This window comes from Pterocles gutturalis, unplaced genomic scaffold (genome assembly GCF_000699245.1).
Source record: "Pterocles gutturalis isolate BGI_N339 unplaced genomic scaffold, ASM69924v1 scaffold4345, whole genome shotgun sequence".
Taxonomy (NCBI): Eukaryota; Metazoa; Chordata; class Aves; order Pterocliformes; family Pteroclidae; genus Pterocles; species Pterocles gutturalis.
In genome coordinates this window covers 3,669-23,692 of record NW_010143167.1, presented here as the reverse complement: position 1 = coordinate 23,692, position 20,024 = coordinate 3,669, and the positions used below count along the sequence as shown (strand labels likewise).

At 40.9% G+C, this 20,024-nt stretch overlaps 2 protein-coding genes across 2 annotated transcripts in view; one reads left to right on the top strand and one right to left on the bottom strand.

Moving 5' to 3' along the window:
* The first annotated feature begins 3,735 nt into the window (after window positions 1-3,735).
* On the top strand, window positions 3,736-17,684 carry JAM2 (junctional adhesion molecule 2). The gene is made up of 9 exons (XM_010084605.1): window positions 3,736-3,786; window positions 8,754-8,867; window positions 10,077-10,229; window positions 12,088-12,293; window positions 12,912-13,014; window positions 14,623-14,730; window positions 15,536-15,551; window positions 16,530-16,563; window positions 17,652-17,684. Exons 2-9 carry the CDS (start codon window positions 8,792-8,794, stop codon window positions 17,682-17,684), a joined length of 729 nt encoding a protein of 242 aa, XP_010082907.1. The 5' UTR covers window positions 3,736-3,786; window positions 8,754-8,791.
* A 1,090-nt stretch (window positions 17,685-18,774) lies between these two features.
* Window positions 18,775-20,024, bottom strand: part of ATP5J (ATP synthase, H+ transporting, mitochondrial Fo complex, subunit F6) — a 4,618-nt gene continuing 3,368 nt past the window's right edge. Inside the window, exon 3 of the mRNA XM_010084604.1 lies at window positions 18,775-18,906. Within this exon, the coding sequence (XP_010082906.1) occupies window positions 18,878-18,906 (29 nt within the window). The 3' untranslated portion in view covers window positions 18,775-18,877. The remainder of the gene's footprint in view (window positions 18,907-20,024) is intronic.

Genomic DNA, 20,024 nt, shown 5'->3' with positions numbered 1-20,024 from the left:
TGGGTTTTTTTTTTTTATTTCATTTTTAAGGTCCATCAGGAAAATTTCCTTTCTTGATGGAGTGGAAAAAAATTCCAAGTGCTATTTGTAATGCAAATGGTTTTGGCTATTTCATTTTTCTAAGGGTACATAACTGTCAATGCTGGAATTGCCTTCTTAACTTCTTATTTGTTTTTGTATTGTAAACTTCTGTAACTATTTTGAGATAACACAAAGGTGACAATAAAAGTAAAATACATTAAGGACAGGATAGTTACCAAAAGATCCAAATTTGTGTACAATGTGCACATATGAAAATTTACTTTATGTTGTCAAGCGTGAAGGTGTATTCTCTTAGAAACAAGAAATGTTGGACAGACATTTGGAAGGGGGGAAAGGGGTGGTGTGATATATAGAAATCAGGAATACAGGAGTACAGGGTGCAGGTGCCCAGGTGCTGTCAGGGGGCTGCAGGGCGGCCCCTGTGAGGAGCGGCCAGGGCTGCCCCGTGCCGGACCCAGCCGGTTCCAGCTGGCTCCAGCCCACCCACCGCAGGGCACGGCTGAGCCCCGCAGACACCATGGCGGCACCTCTGGCAAAGCCTGTGTGAAAAAAGAGAAAAACACTGCCCAGCAGCGAGGGGTGAGGGGAAAAAATGTGAGAAACAGCCCTGGGAGCACCAAGGGGAAAGGGGGAGGATCCCTTGAAGCCCATGGCAAAACCACGATGGAGCAGGTATTGTCCTGCAGCCCAGAGAGGACCACGCTGGAGCAGATACCCACACTGCAGCCTGTGGAGGAACCCACATCAGACCAAGTGGATATGCATTGAAGGAAGCTGAAGTGCATGGAGGATCCACGCTGGATCCATGCAGACTCCTGACCATAAGTGCAGCTCATTGGAGAGGAGCCCATGCTGAAGCAGGGGAAAAGTGTGTGCAGGAAGGAGCAGCAGAGAGGAGCTGTTATGGACTGACCACAACCCTCATTCCCCACAAGCCCTACACTTACTCTGTTTTTTTTTATTGGCAGTAAATTTAATTCATTTTCCTTAAGTTGATTCTGTTTTGCCTGTGGTGGTAATTGCCAAGTGATATCTCTGTCTTTCTCTTGACCCATGAACTTTTAAATTTTATTTTCTCCCCCGTCATGTTGAAGAGGGGGAGTGAGAGAGTGGCTGAGTGGGCATCTGGCCAAGGTCAACCCACCACAATAGGATACACTGAATGAGTAACTGAACTTCTGCTACAGTGCCAGGGACTCAAATACCTATTCTGACTGTTGCTCCATGACTCACAGTGACAATGGTTATAGATACCAATAGAACCACAATCTGTATTTTTTTAATGATGCTGAAAAAAAATAGAAAATTATGGAGGGAAAGGGCTGTAGGAACAGTTTGGATGGAGAATTCCCTCTGTAGTGCCAGACTTGAACAATAAGGACTGATCTTTAATTGAGAAGAAAACCATGATGGTGTATGGGGCCAGTACTGTTTAATAACTTCATCAATGACAGACAGTGGGATTGAGTGCATCCTCAGCAAGTTTGCAGACAACATCAAGCTGAGTGGTGCCATTAATATGCCTGAGGGACATGTCAATTCAGAGGGACCTTGACAGGCTTGAGAGGTGGGCCCATGTGAACCTCATGCAGTTCAACAAGGCCAAGTGCAAGGTCCTGCACATGTGTTGGAGCAACCTCCAGTATCCATACAGGCTGGGGGATGAAGGGATTGAGAGCAGCTCTGAGGAGAAGGGCTTGGGGATGGTGGTAGATGATAAGCTGAACATGACCCAGCAATGTGCACTTGCAGCCCAGAAAGCCAACCGTATCCGGGGCTGCATCAAAAGAAGCGTGACCACCAGGTTGAGGGAGGTGATTCTCCCCCACTACTCCGTTCTGATGAGACTCCACCTGGAGTACTGCATCCAGCTCTGGAGACCTAATCACAGGAAGGACATGGACCTGTTGGAGCGAGTCCAGAGGAGGGCCACAGAAATGATCAGAGGGCTGGAACACTTCTGTGAGGATAGGCTGAGAAAGTTGGGGTTGTTCAAGCCCGGAGAAGAGAAGGCTCCAGGGAGACTTTATTGCAGCCTTTTCAGTATTTAGAGCAGGCTTGTAAGAAAGTTTAGTAGGGCGTGTTGCAATAGGACAAGGAATAATGGTTTTAAACTAAAAGAGGGTACATTTAGACCAGATATAAGGAAGCAATTTTTTACAGTGAAGGTGGTGAACACTGGAACAGGTTGCCCAGAGAAGCTGTGGATGCCCCATCCCTGGAAGCATTCAAGGCCAGGTTGGACAGGGCTCTGAGCAACCTGATCTAGTGGAAGATGTCCCTGCTCATTGCGGGAAGCGTTGGACTAGGACCTTTAAAGGCCCCTTTCAACCCACGCTGTACAAAGAAAACAGCATGCTAGCTCAGAGCTGTGAGCTGAAAGCCCAAATGGACTCACTCAAGTGAGAAATGAGGCACGCACTTCAACAGAAGTAATCAATAGTCAAAAGAAAACAATAAGAAGCAAAAGATTCTTGATCTGTTTATGTCTTCAGTTCAAGACTGGATATCCATCTACTATGTTGTGTGCAACTCTTCCCCCATTAGGTAGGGGAAAGGGAAATTAATTCTTTGGGAATGAGCAAAGGAGGTCTGTGTGTGTGAGAGAGGTAAATAGCAAGATTAGACTAAATGGAGTAAAGCAAGACTAGTTTCTATCAGTCAGACAAACATTCTGCTCTTAAACAAGGCATGTTTCTAAATATTGTTGGTGGGGAGAGGTGTAGCAACTGTTCAGCTGGCTGATGTGGATGGAGGAAATGGACTGCATTAGGAGTGCTATGCTGTCTTCAAACTGGCCCTAAAACCAAGGGAACTTGAGATGCATTTGGAAGAAAAAAAAAAGTTAATATAAACCTGTGTAAAGAACTGTATTTAGCTGTTCTTAAGCACTTGGTAGACTTGTAGCCTGTCATGGAGTAATCGGAATGGCCCTGCAGTTGAGGGAACATGGTGGAATCCTTTCCTGCAGGAGGGCAGCTCTTAAGAGAGGATGTATAGTGAGGTGCAGTCAGGGAGGAGGTAGCTGGGTGGGGGTTGGTGTAGGTGGGGGTTGATGTAGGGCTAGTGTTTATTTCACTTGTTCTCTGGAATTTCAGTATTTCCAATAAAAGAGATATCCAAGAATTTATGGGTTTTTTTTTCCCTCTCTTTGATATAAAACTGTAGAAATGTTGACTAATGTTTTCCTTCTCATTTCAACAAGGATTGAGGTAACTGCCAATTACTGCACACATTTTTTTTTCCCTGTAGAAGCTGCACATGGTATTCTTCAGTAAACATGCCTGCTTGGTAATAGGAATACAGTGGAAAATACACTTATGGATTAATACAAGTCTTCCCAGTTAGAAACAGACTGAGACATTACTCCAGTATAAAACAAGGTCTACTGCTTATATAGATCTTCTCACATGTAAATATTATCATGCTATTGTAAAAGAGAAATATTACTATTTTTTACAAGTGCCAAGACATGGAGAGGAAAAGATGAATTGTTAAAGGCCACCCACATGGCCAGCCCTGGTCTAGCTCTTAGTCCTGTGCTCTCTCTAGTAGACAATATCTAACCTGTCCAGTATAAGGAGGTCTCAAAAATATTTCTTGTAGCTGCTGAAGCACATACGAAATTACAGGTGTTTGTTGCTGAATTGTCTTTTTTTTTTTTCTGTCCCCTTGCAGATTGTAAAGTGTCCGGAATTTCCATTGAAACGGATAACAAAAACGTAAAAGCAGAAGAGTTTAAGGGTACAGTATGGGCATTGCTGTGATTATTTTTGATATATACACAACACATGCAAGCTATGCATGCAGAAGCTGTGCAGCTGTTAAGATTGTCTTCCTCTTTCCTGAGGGGTCCTGCTGCTACTCTCTCCATTGACTCTGTAATCTTGGTCTTGTCCCCATGTTCTCTTACTTGATGTGGGGTTGGATTAGATGCTCCCGAGAGGTCCTTTTCAGCCTCATCTATTCTGTGATTCTGTGACTTGTTTGTCAGTCCTGGGAGCTCACTCTGTAGCTTCTGCCTGGTTTCCTTCCACCTAAAATGCTGGGAACTGATGGAAAGGAGAAGCATAATTACAAGACAGAGAAGTGAGAGACTTGAGAGTAAACAACTGTAAGTCAGCTAATTGACAGTAACTGTAATTTAATGGCTATTTTTAATTGTCAGTAGCTATAATTGCTATTTGCATATGTATATATCATATGAAAAATGACAAATTACTTCCAGTAATGTGCTAGAGAAGATAAAAAGGCAGGAAGGAAAATCTAATGTTTGCTGCATAGATAAGAAAGAGATCCTAGTAATGTGTATGTGTGTATGTTTGTGCGTTACACAAGGCTTTTTGTGTGTTTTTACTTTGCATTTGGTTGGAATGGAGAGATGAATTTGGGAACTGAAATAAATGTTTGCTGAATTTTAGGCTTTATTCATCTGTTTGAGGTAATAATCAAATATTTTGGTGGTCTCTAAAGCTGTCAGCTGGGCTCCTGTCAAGTATTCTTGTCACTTTTGAGGAAGAATAACTTTTTTTTAGAGCTCAGGACAGGCAAGATGGAGAGAGAAGCTCTACAGGCAATATTAAAGCTTGATTAGCTTCTGTTTTTTTATGTGATATATGGCTTGCATTTTGTTCTTTTGTTATTTGTATGATAGAGTGATATTAGTTTAACATAGCTCAGACACCATAAAAAGCTCTTCTTGTGTAGCAGCACTAAGGGAATGGCAGCGGCTGACAGACGTAGCTATTCAACTGAATGAGGATGACCTGAAATGCATATTTTTTTTCTTCTTCAACTCCTGTTACTGTAGAGGAGGGTGGTCGGTCACTGGAACAGGCTCCCCAGGGAAGAGGTCACAGCACCAAGCCTGTTCAAGGAGTGTCTGGATGAAGCTCTTAGTCATACAGTTTAGTCCTGTGAGGAGCCAGGAGCTGGACTCGATGATCCTTATGGGTCCCTTTCAACTTGAGATATTCTCCAGTCCTCTGATTCCATTATCAAATGATAGCCTGCAGAACAGATGTAAATACAAATTAAGCATTGTCCAGACCTCTCCAAGATCCCAGAAGGTTCTTCCAGGCCTGGCAGAGCTTGTGCTGATGCACAGCATCCTGTGGGCCTGCCTTAATGCAAGTCAAGTAGACTTGTTCTGGAAAATACCTCTCATTGACTCCATTAGCATGGGAAAAAACATGAGAGGGGAACTATAACCAAGGAGGATTTAATTATGTTTTCTCTGTACTGCATGCGCTCCCTTTCTTCCATTCCATTCTCTTTGTCCAAATAAGGTTAGTGGGAGGATATCAATGTTAGCGTTTTCTGAAATGAAGAAACGTGGCATGCAAGAAAGGGGCAGTTCACTTAAGACGGAGATGACTTGTTCAGCTGAGAACACTTCAGCTGAGCTGTCTCTGTGTCGGCTAATATAGGCCAACTCTTGAGACCAGCCAGCTGTCACAAAGTCAGTAGCAAAAGCAAGCTGAGCTTGAATGATGGGTTTTCTTTGTTAGAAGGATATAAAAACAAAGTGCAAAGGAAACTTTAGCAAATCTTAAGATTCAGGAAGCCTCCACCCATCCACTCAACCTGAAGTCAGGAACCTTGGGCTTCCTGAGTGCACAGCATGTTTTTCAAAGCAGCCAGGGCACGCGTAACATGTTTCTGGCAAAGAATGGCCTCCTGCTTCAATTTTTCTTTCAAGTCGACATTTTTTCCTCTGTGAGAGATCACCAGGGCTACCGGTCTGGCCGCTTGGAAACTCTTTGTTTATCTACAGAACAGACCTGAGAAATCAGACTTTAAAGGGTGAGTGGGTAGATTTGTTGGTAGCTCTATTTGTCCTTCAGCCTTGTTTGCTGGGACTGGAAACGAGGGTGCTGGTTAATGCAGGTGGACTGTATGTTTGAGCAGTGGATGTTTGTCTCCTGAAACTAGATAAGCATTGCCAAAACTACAAAGGCTTTTGATCCATTATATTCTGGCCTATACTGGAAGATGAGCAGTCTAGAGTGGCAAGATCAATAGTGTGGTTGCTTCTTTCACAGAAGTTTCTGGGAGATATTAAATTTTACCTTGTTAATAGATTTGGAGCCAGTCAGACGTGTGGTTGGATTCCTTCCTCTGACACTGTCTCCCAACAATTCTTATTAATACCTTGACTTAAGAGTCATAAACTGGAAGGAAAACAAAAAAAATTCAAGCATGCGGTTCCACAGAGAGTGGAACTACTGAAACACCGAGTTTGTCCCAATAACTCACCTACACAGTTTGTCATGTCTTCTCTCCCTCTTCAGTTCCCCCATGTTATGGTTTAGGCCCCCCAGGAAATATGCACCATGCAGCTGCTTACACACTCCTCCCCTCCACTACAGTGAGATGGGGAGGAGAATTGGAAGAAAAAAGGTCAAACCTCACGGGTCGAGACAAGGACACTGATTATGGTCACAGGCAAAACAGACTTGACATGGGGAAAAAAAAATCAGTTATTTGTTACCAATCAAATCAGAGCAGGATAATGAGAAATAAAATCAAATCTTAAAAAAAACCTTCCCCTGACCCCTCCCTTCTTCCTAGTCTCAGCTTTGCTCCCCATTTCTCTACCTCCTCCCTGTCCAGCAGCACAAGGGGATGGGAAATGGGGGTTGTGGTCGGGTCATCACATGTTGTCTCTGCTGCTCCTTCCTCCTCAGGGGGAGGGCTCCTCACACTTCCCCTGCTCCAGCTTGGGGTCCCTCCCACGGGAGACAGTCCTCCACGAACTTCTCCAATGTGAGTCCTTCCCATGGGCTGCAGTTCTTCACAACCCGCTCCAGCATGAGTCCCTTCCATTGGGTGCAGTGCTTCAGGAGCAGACCACTCCAGTGTGAGTTCCCCATGGGGTCATGACCTCCTTTGGGTGCATCCACCTGCTCTGGCGTGGGGCCCTCCCCGGGCTGCAGGTGTGTCTCTGCTCCCCCGTTGCCCTCCATGGCTGCAGGGGCACAGCTGCCTCACCATGGGCTGCACCATGGGCTGCGGGGGAACCTCTGCTCCGGTGCCTGGAGCACCTCCTCCCCTCCTTCTGCACTGACCTGGGTGTCAGCAGAGTTGTTCCTCCCACATCCCATTCCTCTCTCCACTGCAGGATCCCAGCAGGTTTTTTCCCCTCTTAAATATGTTATCACAGAGGCGCTACCACTGAATTGACTAGCTCAGCCTTGGCCAGAGCTGGGTCCAATTTGGAGCCAGGGAAGCTTCCAGCAGCTTCTCACAGGAGCCACCCCTGTAGCCCCTCCTCCCACTACCAAAACCCACCACACAGACCCAGTACACCCCATAATAACAGCAGATTTGACCATACACCACAGTTAGTGTGATACAAGATACACAGTAGTGATGGGAGGAAAAAAAGAGCAGTTGAGCTCCCAGTATGACCTGTTCCAGATTAGGAGCACTAATTTTGGTTTGTTTCCTACTCAGTTGTGTCAACTTTAGCAAAACTCAGTAACTCTTGAAAGCTCAGCCTCTGTGTGAAGCTTGGGTGGTGATGCTTGCTACATGTAAGTCAGGGAAACTTGAGTGGACAGACAAAAAGGTGGACAATTGTCTGAACCTTCTTTTCTCGATAACTCAAGAAAAATAAAAGGTAACAGCCAAGGAGTGCTATGAACAGCTGCTGCCTCCAGCAGCTCTGTATCCTGGGGGTTCCTCCTGCCTGGCCACTGAGCCCAGCCTAGTGTGCTTGGAGACCTGGATCCTTGTCCCAGGCTGACGGATGTGGCTGCTGCTCTCCCGTTTCCAGGTTCAACCAGTAGCAAAGCAGTCTGTGCATCCCAGGGATGTACGCATGCGGGTGCACACCCACACATGCACACACTCATGCCACTGCCAGCTCCACAGACCTCCTCAGACAAGGCACTACCTTCAGCAGCACCCACATATAACACTGTCTGGGCTCACATAAAACATTAAGTGTAGACAACCAAGCCTCCTTTCTCCTCTCTGGCTGGTAGATTGAAGTCCAGTGGTGGAAGCCCTCACACAACACTCTGTAGATTCAAAAGCAGACTCATGGATCCCCGGAGTACCAGCTCTGCCCATTCGCTGCCCCTGCCTTGACCCTGGGCTGCCTGCTCACCAGCTTGAGGTTTGATAGTGAATTAAACACACCTCCAGACACACCAGGTTTGGGGAAGACACAAACACTCCACACACACCACAACCCCCATCTCCAGCAGCTGGCACCACCAGCCCAGGGGTGCCTGCACCCCCAGTATGACCCCAGTTGCTGGCCTTAAATTCACTCAAGCCACCCCCTTTTGCCCCAGTAGCTGGCATTCCAGGCACACGTGCTCCGAGATTCACCAGGATCTGTTCCCCGTTTTTCTAAATGGTGGTCTGCTCACTGATGAAAATACTTGAACCTAAAATGGGAGTGAGAGCACAGAATCTGTACCCATTCAGCATGTGAATATCTAGTCCCCAACATCTGAAGCTTGATCCAAAATCCTCAGAAGTTTGGGGAAATTGCTGGTTTCTGTTTCCTCATTGTGCTTATGTAAATCTGGAGGTCTGATGGCATCACTTTAAGAAGTAGATCTGGCCCTTGCTGACAGCTCAAAGTCTTTAGAAGGGGGAATATTGATTTCATGGAGCCTAATGTGTACTAAACACAATGCTAAAGTCTCTAATTTTCCCTTTTGCACTCTTTTTTTTTCTTTCCTCCCCTCTAGAGGCTATTCTTAGTTGCAAGCACAAATTTTCAAAAGGGATGAGCTTAAGAATAGAATGGAAGAAAATCCAGTCTCAGGGAGTCTCATTTGTCTACTACAATGGTGAATTTACAGGTACAGTACTACAAACTTAGACTGATGGTTTAACATGTCATCCTGTACTGTAGATATTGACCCTTTCTTGGAGAACAGCATTAGGAAAATTACTGAGAGTGCTCTTGACTCTCCATATTGAATAACTGTCCTTTTGAGGAAAAGAATGCTTCCCCAAGGTGGAAAAAAAAGCATTTCTTAATAAAATTTTCAATTATTAGTTACGTTTTTAATGAAGTTAAATATAATAAAACCCAAGACTAAGAAAAATGTCACTGCACATTCCTTGAAATTTTTCAAAAATAAAATTACATTCTAATATAAACTCAAAATTACTGCAAGCTCTGCCTTCCTACTTTACAAAGAGGCTTCTGCAGCCGCCTGTAGAGCTGGAGGCTTAGCAATGAATAATGGAGCCATTTTTATGTACATGTAATATAAACTCAGCTCTATGTTTTAAATTATTTGTATTCTTTTCAGAAGTGGAATTTCTGTTTATGTGTTCTTAAAAGGACTTACCTCTGCTTTGTGTGTTGAAGAAAATATGGGTTTCTGGTACCTTGTACACTATAAATGAAAGTTGAGAAGTAAAATAAAAGCACAGCAATTTTGTTGGTTTGTAGAGCTTGCAAGATGTGCTGGTCTTGTTGATGGACTTTTTTTCTGTATATATTAAATTTAGAGAGACAATGGAACTTCTGGTTCTGTGTGTGCAAGTAACTTTACTTTCATAACAAACTGTAGAATGCACAAAATCTCATTGTAAGAATTCTGATGGCAATATCTTTGCTAAATCCATTAAGTTTTTCTTGTCAAGTTAAAATATCAAATACTTTGCTGTGGTCTTGTGCAGAATTCTTTCTGTAAGGGAATTAAGTTAGTGATTGCCATGCCTCTAGTGGGAAATTATGTCTTTTTTTGTCACCTGACTATTGCTATACACGTTTTCTTGAAAAGTCTGCAGAAAAAAAGTATTCCATCTTCCAACTAGAAAATATATGACAGATGTATGTTTTTGAACCGAGTTTTTTTGGACTAAATTGACAAGTTGTGGAAGGTGCTTCCTGTCTTGGGAGGGGGATTACATATTGCTCCTTGGTGGTAGATAACTAACACTGAACAAATGAGCAATAATTCATAAGTTGTACGTGATTTCAGAGCAAGCCAATGAGATGTAGATATTTGCAATAAGCAAAGAGCAGAAATCTCTCTGTCTGTTCTCCCTTAAAGGTGATCTTCGAGGCCGAGCAGAGATGCTGAATACAGGAATCCGTATTAGAAATGTGACTAGAAAGGATTCTGGGACCTACCGCTGTGAAATCAGTGCAAAGAGTGAAGAGGGGCAACGCCTGGGAGAGGCTACTATTACTCTCACAGTACTGGGTACAAATAAACTTTATTACTTGGGCTTCTGTAAAGAAATTGAATGTTGGCAAGGGGTGTTGAATGTAGGGTTGTCCATGTAGTGTGTGGCTGCTGGTTTTTTTTCATCTTTGGGCTAGGTTTATAAATACATGTGGACACGTGAATTCTACAACCTACTTCATGAAAAAGCTTTGCAAAATGCACACTTGCATTAGAAAGAAACATAATTAGTTGTCTTTTTTTATTGACGTAAATGGGTAGTTCAGTTCTCGAAACTTAGCAAGTATGCTGATTTGTGTGGTGGTGAAACTTCCATGTCTGCTAAAACTTGGGTCACTCAGTGGCTGAGAATCTGGATAAGCTGATCATGGTGTTTGGCACTAGAAAGTCAGCATCTGTCAACACATCAAATATTCCTAAGCAGCAGTTCATTCCAGTATGCTCCAGTCTCCTCCTGTTTTTGGAAGGAGAAACTGCTGCAGTGTCTGTGCAATGCCAGACAGCAAGCTAGCCATCTGTAGACTTTATTTACAGGAGAAATGGTGTTGGCTTGGGGGGGTGGCTACTCATTGTGGCTTTTTGTTTGTTTTCTTTCCCAGTTGGGGAAAGAAGGGAAAAGTGAATACAGAACACGTTCTTCTTAAATTGTTCCTGGTATTTTTCCCAATGGATGAGTGGTAGAAGTTGGTAGTTTTTTTCTTTTCTCTGCATAGAGAGAAAAAATTTGCTTTTGTAGTTTTGAAATTGTGTTTTTTTAATACAAAAATAATTGATCTTTAAAATTATACATAAAGTCTCAAAGTTCTTCATAAAAGATGATAAATTAATGAACTTCTGATTAGCTTTAGCACTGAGGTAATGCCATTTTTTTCTTCTTTCTTCCACTCTCTCAGTAGATTTCCTCTTTTAAATGTGTCTTCTAAATGTAAAGTTGAACTCTTAGAGCCCAAAGGAGAGAATGTATATGTGTGTTACTCACAAACCTTTTTGAAAATTAATGGGAATTAGTTAGTATTTAACTTGATTTTCTTAATTTTTGCTTTTAATTTTAAAAGCAGCCAAGAAAAAACTATTAGTACCTCTTAAGGTGTCACTTGTGCTTTTAATATACCATACATGCAGCTTCACCCTTAGTTTTCTTCTACATAGCTTCAAGTTACAAAAAAAAAAAAAATTTTTTTAAAAAGTAATTAAGTTTCTTTTCTGTTCACATAAGAATAAATGGAAAATAGATGTTCATCTTCATGGCAGAGAGACTGATCCGTTCTCCTGCATCTGTATGTGGGAATGTTTATTTTTAATTTAAACTGAAATTCAGTAACTGATAGTTTTTGGTCCACAATCTGGGATTCACACAATGGCTGCGATGATGGCCAGTCTTGGTAATTCTCTCTGACAATAATTTTTCAAAAAACAGTTACTTCTTTTAATACAAAAAAATATTTTTTTCCTCTTCCTCATGTCTGTTTTCAAATACCAGGGTGGGGAAGAGGGGAAGAGGAAAATTTCTGGACTTCAGATTCCCTGAGTTATCCCTCCTCTGTCTGAGACCAAGAGGCCCCACCTAAGAAATGGGGTGAAACAAACTCTCTGGGCTTGGATGAGAATGTATAGATTGGAGACCAGATGACACAGCATGAGGTGGGAGAGGCTGGGAGCAAGCCTCTTTCTTCCATTTTTTAGCAACTCACAAATTTTACTGTGCTCTCCAGTAGCAGGACTCTGCCTTCATCCTCTTCTCCAGCACCTCTCTTCATTAACATGGTAGCAGCTAAGTGTGTACACAAGTGCTCATCTCCTCACCAGTGGCTGTCAAACTGTTGTCATATAGACGGTACTGACAAGACTGTGTAACAAGTGCAATTTCATTGTCCAGTTGCTCCGACTACTCCAGTATGTGGGGTACCCAGCTCCGCCATGACGGGAACAGTAGTGGAACTGAGCTGTAAGGAGACTGAGGGGTCTCCTCCATCTGAGTACCAGTGGTACAAGAACGGCGTTGCCTTACTGGAAAAGACAGGAACAGGCAATGCTAGAGCAGCAAACATAACTTACATCATGAATAAAAAGTCTGGCACTCTGGTAAGTGTAATAACCAACACTATAATTGACACGAGGTCAGTCTCTGTCCATCTCTTGCTTCCTCATTTTCATTTTTACAGTAATAATATTTGATAAATAGTGCAGTTTAGCATTTCTCCACTGGAAGAAGAGAGAAAGTGCCATTTCTGGGGGAGAAAAAAAAACCCACAAACTTTCCATGGGAAACATTTTTTGTAGTATGTGTTTTTGTTGGGATTTTTTTTGTAATTTTGTTGGGGTTTTTTTGGTAAAATTAACAAAATGTTCTGATTTCAGGGATTCTGAAATCAGAGCATGTCTAAGAAAATGCATTTTAATAGAAAGTACTGATCCACTGAAAAAGAATCTCCTTGTAGAGAAAGCCTATCTAGCTAAAATATCCATCTGAAAGACCCTCTTAGACCAGAAGCTGAAGTTAAGGACCAGGGAATGTGACTAAGGAGCTGAATTATGACGTTGAACTGGACCAGAATTTCTCACTTTCAGATTTTTTTTTTTCGTTTGTTTTAAAAACCTAGCCAAACAAAAAAACCCTGTTGATATGTCAAATTTTCTATCCCACAGGAAATTCCACACCCCACCCCATGCTGATACTGGTTTTGTACTCTGTCTTAACAGCTATTTAACACAGTTACAAAGAATGACACTGGAGAGTATTTCTGTGAAGCCTCCAATGGGATTGGATTATCTCAGAAATGCTCAGTGAAGCGCATGCAAGTTGGTATGTGTCAGAGCAAATAAAGGCAGAAAATAGTCTTGCAATAGGAATGATTTTATTGCAGGATGCAAGTGAGAAGCTACGACCTGACTGAGTTGTATCTTTTTGTTTGATTAGGGCATTTTGGGAGAAAAATAATACTAATAATATGAGTTCCTTATATGTAGTTGCTGTGGCTACTTAAAGCATTCCTTTCTTACAGCGTAAACAATCTCACTGCATTTAACAGAAAAGCAGCTAGTTTAGTACCTTAAAATTATTGCAGTAGCCAGCCTTTAGGCATTTCCGAATGCTTTTGTGGAAGTTGTACAACATAATGTGCCCGTCCACTGGGTTATTTTCTTTATGAAAAGCCTCCCTTTTGAGATGCAGTCATGTGAGATCTTAATGTAACAGGTCAGAAACCTAGATGAATGACTCATTTATACCTGTCAGAGGAACACTGAAGAAGTCAGTGTAGCTTAAAAAAAAATTCCTGACGACTGTTTCTTTTCTACTTGTACAGCACAGGTGAAGTGTAACATTTGTTAGCTAATAAAACATTTAGCAAAGGCTGGAGGAGCAGAGACTATAATAAATGTATGAATGTTTTTGCAAAATATAAAACTATCTCTTGCAGATGTGATTGAAAAGCAGATCATAAACATTTAAAGTTTCTAAAAGATCCTAAGAAATACTGCACAGAAGTTCATGTCCAAGTATTTCATAAAGCAATTGTCTGGTGCTTTCCCAAAGCTTAGCTGAAAATTACTGTATCGGGGCTTTTAATGCATTCCTGGTTGATTATGAGCAAGTGTTCCACAAGCGTCCAAGGCAGAATCTCTCTGTTGTGGAAATACTCACCAAAGTTTAGATAGGTTTTGGGGTAAAATTCCCAACCATATATTAACGTATGCATGAAGCCAGGATTCAAATAAGTAATGGACATATAACAAAAAACCTATGAAATGTTTCTGTTTATTGATGTTTTTGTTTTTCCTAAAATAGAAAATTGTCTGAAGCTGTTAGTGATCATATCAGGAAATGGGCATGTGTCATCACCTTCAAAATAAAAATGGCTAGATGTCTCAGTAACCCAGTGTAGAGTTTCAGTTTAGACATCTGGGATGAAATATTTTTGGCCTTTATTGTGCTGAATTTTAAAAGCCTTGCTGTTTAAAAATAAAAAAGCATTGAATTTTAAATAACTCGCCTTAAGAATTCTTCAGGATTGGGACCTGACATTGCCTTCAGCTGTTTCAGTTATTTCAGGCCAACTAACTATATGAAAACACTTGTGTTAAGACTTTTAAAGATTTCAAGATATATTCTCTTAGAGACATAGAACTTGAACATTTATTGGGGATGGATATAATGAGGAGTATGTATCCCTTGACCCCTCTTGTTCTTTCCTTACTTTTGACCCAACCTAAGCAGCTGAAGACTTATTAACTCTTGTTAATGTGGCTTTGATACAGTAATGCTTTTGGACAGTTTATCTACATCTAAGTGTTACTAATTAACTTACACAGCTTGGGCCTAAAAATAGAAAAGTAATTAGGGAAAAAAAATAATCCAGCCAATGGAAATTTTTACAACTTACAACATTGGACTTATGTTTTATAATTACAGATGACCTTAATCTAAGCGGTATCATCATTGCTGTAGTATTTGTGGCTCTGGTAATGGCATTGTGTGGCCTTGGAGTATTTTATGCCCAAAAAAAGGGCTACTTTGCAAGTAAGTAAAGTCAAATCACTCCTTCCTTGTGTCAAAAAGTCTGTACTTCCGCTGACTGTAACATGTCCTCCTTTTCATGAAGGCTCTAACTCCATGGTAGTAAAGCTAAAGAGCATTACAACAGTAACTTTTTTTGTGCAGACATTTTTATTCTGCCAACCTCTGCTGAAAAAAGATACTTTATATAAGAATGACATGAGGTGTTTATGAAGTTGCATAAGGCTACCAAACAGCAGCCTAGGGAAAGCAACGAGCCGAACCCTGGTTCCTAGAGCCTCTGCTCTAGTCTTGAGAGGGGCTGGCAAAGAAAGGCCACATTGAAAAAAAACCCCGTTCAAGTTCAGTGGTAGGCTGAAAGGTCTGAGCGGCTGAGTTTTGACGAAGGGGAAACTGAATTACTGGCTCCCTCTTCTGGGTCTTGGCGAAAGTACTCGTGGAGCAGGCTTGCTTTTAAGGATAGCTGCAAAAACCTCGACACCAAGCAACCCTCTCCGTAGCGGTTGCGTTAGTGCCTGTAGAGTTCAGCACAGAAAGAAGGGATGTCAAATGCCTGAGAAGGGTCGGCTGCCTGAAAGTAACAGGCTAACGGAGCTGCTGTTAGAGATCATCTTCACTTGGAAGTTCATTTACCTCTGAAAGTAACTTTTTTTCTGCTTAAACTCTACTAGACCAAAAAGAGACACTTGGTTCAGAGACTCCCTCTAGAAAAGAGCTGAATAAGCTATGAATAACTATTTCAAATAACTTTAAATCAGCTAAGGAAACTGTTCTTGTGCTAATTTATTTTTTCCCTTTTCTTTTTCAGAGGAAAGCTCTTCCCAGTAAGTATCTTGATGCCATCAGAACACAAATCACTGCAAACTTCATTTACTTTTCTGATGATTTTGTAACTGTGATGATTGGTTAAGGCCTTTCTCACATGATTCTTGTACAGTGGCTTTTCTGAACACTGATAAAGGTGATCCTACACACCAGCTGGTTCCCTTATTAGAACCAGGGTGCTGGGCAGAAAATGAATTAAGCATTATTACTGTGATAAATTCACAGAGATGCATCTTTTTACATATGTTATGGTTTAAACTCCTAACTCAGCTGCAAGCATGCATTTACTCTCCTCTTCAAACTAGACAAAGTGTGATCAGAACCAAATTGAACTGTCCTCATATCCATGCCTACAGATTATTTCAGGAAATGTTTCATAAAAATATGACTGGTGGAGATATTCCGAGTGTCTGGTCTACTCCTTTGATATGGATTTATTTTATGCACTCAAATTTCTTAGTAGCGAGTCAGAATTCCTCAAGCTACTTTAGTGCTCCCACATAAAGCTAAAATTGTGTGCTTCACTGGAGGCTGGCCTACAATTTTTAAATGTTTTTCTCACTTTTAAAAGTTTATCTTAGCACTTTTAGGTAATAGCAGGTATTAAAAAAAAATGCAATGTACTAAAGAGAAATAAAAATATTACTTTACAATACTGTGTGATTTACACTGGCCATGTACCAGACCAAAAAAAAAAACCCCAAAAAAACCCAAAAAACAAACAACAAAAAAACCCTGGAAGACTTGAAAAATACAAGCTAGGGAAGGTAAATTGACAGTGGTTCATGAGATGATGACAGCTGTCTAAAAGCATTCAATGGATTTGTCATTGTAACTTTTTTCTGAAAGGGAAAAAAACCTCTAAGGATTGTTAGAAAGTTGGAAAAATGCATTCATAAATAAGGTTCTCAAAGGGTTAAAACTAACACCAGAAAAGTCACTATTTAACCTATGTTCCATTTCTGTCTTGTTAATAGAAAGAAGACCAACTATCAGTCTACAAGCGAAAAGGTAAGTATTTTGCACTCAGTAGAATTTAAAAAGTTTTAGACAACTTCAAAATTCCTTAGATCTGTGATGATTTTGCACACATACACACACCCCCACACACACCCAACAAATCTTACATGCAGCCAATACCTGGAGTCACCTTCTCTCTGTTTGCATTTATAGCTTCCTATTACTCCATCTCAAGTACCACACAACCACAGTACCTTGCTCCATACTTGCCATCTTTTTCTTTACGGCACTAACCAGACTTTTACATGGTTGTCTTTTATCAGCTTCTTCCTACATCTCTCCCTATTGCCTTCTTTCATTCTTTTCCTTTCCCATTTTCACCATTTTCTCCCTATCAGATAAACTGAAGAGGTAACACCCTTATGCTATTTGGCAATATCATCTCTATACTGTCCACTTAATGATGTCTTCTTGTGAAGACTTCTACACTGCCTTGCTTGTATGTATCAGTTAACCAAGGAAACGAAGTCAGATACAGTCCAAGGCATCAGTGAAAGAGTGGGCCTTAATTCCTTTGAGATTAATGCGAGTCAAAAGGCTTGACTAAATATGGAAGCTAAACTTCTTTTTTTCCCCTTCCTCATTGAGAGGGCTTTAACTACAGGTACATTGCTCCAGCTTCTCAGAATGAGGCAAAAAGAGCAGAGCTGCAACTAGAAGCAACTTAATTTCACTATGTAAAGTTTAATAGCAGCATTAAAAGCTCACTGAATGCCACCCATTTCCTTAACCAAATCAGAACGTACTAATTAGCATAAGCTTATTCCTTCACCTGTTACATATATAAGAAACTTACTCAGGCCAGCTACCTGTTCCCTCTGAGTTGTAAGGAGCAAACTCTGAAGAGCTGCGGTATCTGTTTATCACTACTTTTATTTTTTTAATAGGGTATTACTTTTATTCGGTGTAATAGTGGATTCTGTAGACTTCCCTTTTCAGAAAAGAGTAAATGTTAACAGTGCTTCAGGCATGCTTCTCTTCAATCTCACTGCCTTAGTTTCTTCTGAAATGTACACTAAATGATAATCTGGTTAAAATCTTTGAAATATTACTTATGCAACCTTGTTTGCTTTATTTAGGATTTCAAGCATACCAAGTCCTTTGTTATTTAGAAGACTTCATCCTCTGTGAGGGACATCAAATGACTACTTGTTATACAGAAGTATCAAAGGGATCTTTTGACCTCTACTCTGTAAATAGTTTCCACATACTACACGCTGAAAACAGAAACTACCAATGTTTAGATCTAGGCAACCTGTCTATTACTTTAAAAAAAAACAACAAAAAAAACAACTTAGAGAACTAAATTGAATATACAAGTCAATTTATGTAAAGACTTGTCATTTTGTTCGTGTATACATGCAGCAATACAGGATTCACTCTTACAGCTCAGAACAGTCTACTCAAATAACTGTCACAGATGACCTTGCTACCACTACTTCTACTACTTATGTCTCCATCATTGTCAAGGGCTCAAACTCTCCTGCAGTTCTGACTTATTAGTACCTTGACATTGATTTGACAAAGCCATCTGTAAGTGCATAAGTAGCCATGCAGACTTAACTCATTATTCTGACAGAATAAAGCTTCCTGTAATTGAGGCTCAAACAGTGTTTTATTGTCTAATATAAAATGCTTACAGCTTCTCTTCCACAAGGAAGAATCTTTCTCTCTCTCTGTAGACTGCATGTGTAACTTGCATTCTGGAGAAAAATCATGCCAGTACAACTCAAGCAGTATACCTGAACCCTGAGTGTTCAAGTGTCACAAATAAATAGTTCTTCAGAACCTGAAGTGTTTGTGTCAATGGTTCAGTTACTGAAGTTTAAATCTCACCACCTCATTAACAGTTTTCAGTTGCTTCTGTAAGGGTAAACACATCATCACTTGTGTGTTCATTAATGCAGTGTAAAATTAGTATATTTGTGCCTGTGTTTTTGGCTGTGCAGGTCCACCACCACCACAAGGCTTTGCTACAGATTTAGGGTTCATGAGTTTTTTTTCTGCAGAAGCTTTTTGGATGTGACAAACTCAGAAAACACTTTCTCAGTGTATCATTATTGGTGTTACAACTTCTCAGCACTAAAATGTAGCTTGGCAAAGGAGTTTTGCAGTTAATGTTGAGAAACAGTACTCAGGTGCCTGGGTAACTTACAATCATTGCTCTGAACTGTATGGTGAGCATAATTAGCTTATTCACACTTCTGAAATCAAACTTAAACACTGCATTTATTAAGTTAGAACCGATGCCATGTTCAGCAACTCCACTGATGTACACTGCCGTTTGGTGTACAGCCTGCAGAGATCACTTTGGAGTCTCCTCAAAGTTGGGCTCTAAAAGGGGAAGGGGAGAAAGGAAAGGCATATTAGTCTCTTTTTATTCCAGCCTCAAACACCACAATTCATCTGTTACTCAACAAAAACTAAACATTAAGTTGGCAAGCTAAAGCAACCTCTTGTACATTGCAGTCTACACCATCACTTACTTGGTTTGTATCAGGGTATGACCGGATGTGGGCAGCACTAAAGAATAAACTAAACTGGAGACAGGTCTTTTCTATGTTTGATAAGTTATGCATCAGGTTTAAGACAGACACGCACCTTAGTAACACACTGCCAAAACAGCTTTTAGCAACACCAGGGGTGGAGTAGAAGGTTGCAGAGAAACTGAAGCAGTCAACCAGAACATTACTGAACAACATGACACTAGCATTTCCAACATAGCTCTGATAGAAGAACAAGTAACCAAGCTCTTCTTTCCTCTTGATTAGTGTCTTAAAGCTGATTAACAGAATGGACTGGACAATTTCAACTCCACTCAGCAAGAGATCTTCTCCACATGCAGACACTGAGAAAGGAGTTCTTGATGTCAAAGGTAAAAACTCAGAAGGGTTAGGGCTTTTGACACAGGGGCTATTAATGTCTGTTCTGCTTGCTAAAAAATCTGAGGTAAGGCTCAGCTTATAATAATCTTGACTAAGACAAAAAAATAAGTTTCAGAACTAACTGGCTAGATGGGTAGAAAACTTGTTGAAATTAGATTAAGGATAGGCAACAGTGGTAAAAGAACATGGTCAACCCCGCTTTGTTCTGTTCCTATGGTCACACAAATTTTGTTTCATTTAAAAAAAAAAATCCTACACTTTAATATGTAATGTTTCACTTATTACATAGAAATAAAACTGAATATAAAGAAATTACATCCCTAAAACTGGGGGATGGGGGAGAAAGAAACACAATAGATCCTACTTTACAGGTGCTCTGTTTTATTTGCACCAGTAACAATCTGACACCAAATTCTTCCTTAATCCACCTGAAATACCACCAAAACCCAAAACATTTTTAGGTGTGTTCCTAGTCTAAATTAGAATTTCTAGTTAGTCTCATCAGAATTGCAAGTCACTGACTACAGTGGCTTGACTTTGGCTGGCTCTCAGATGCGCACCAAGCCT

What these genes read in the sequence shown, in the direction of transcription:
- JAM2 (XM_010084605.1), top strand. Translation starts at nt 8,792, where the DNA reads ATGAGCTTAAGAATAGAATGGAAGAAAATCCAGTCTCAGGGAGTCTCA. An exon ending in AGTGAAGCGCATGCAAGTTG is followed by an intron (nt 13,015 to 14,622) that starts GTATGTGTCAGA and finishes TTATAATTACAG; the next exon opens with ATGACCTTAATCTAAGCGGT. An exon ending in ATCAGTCTACAAGCGAAAAG is followed by an intron (nt 16,564 to 17,651) that starts GTAAGTATTTTG and finishes TGCTTTATTTAG; the next exon opens with GATTTCAAGCATACCAAGTC.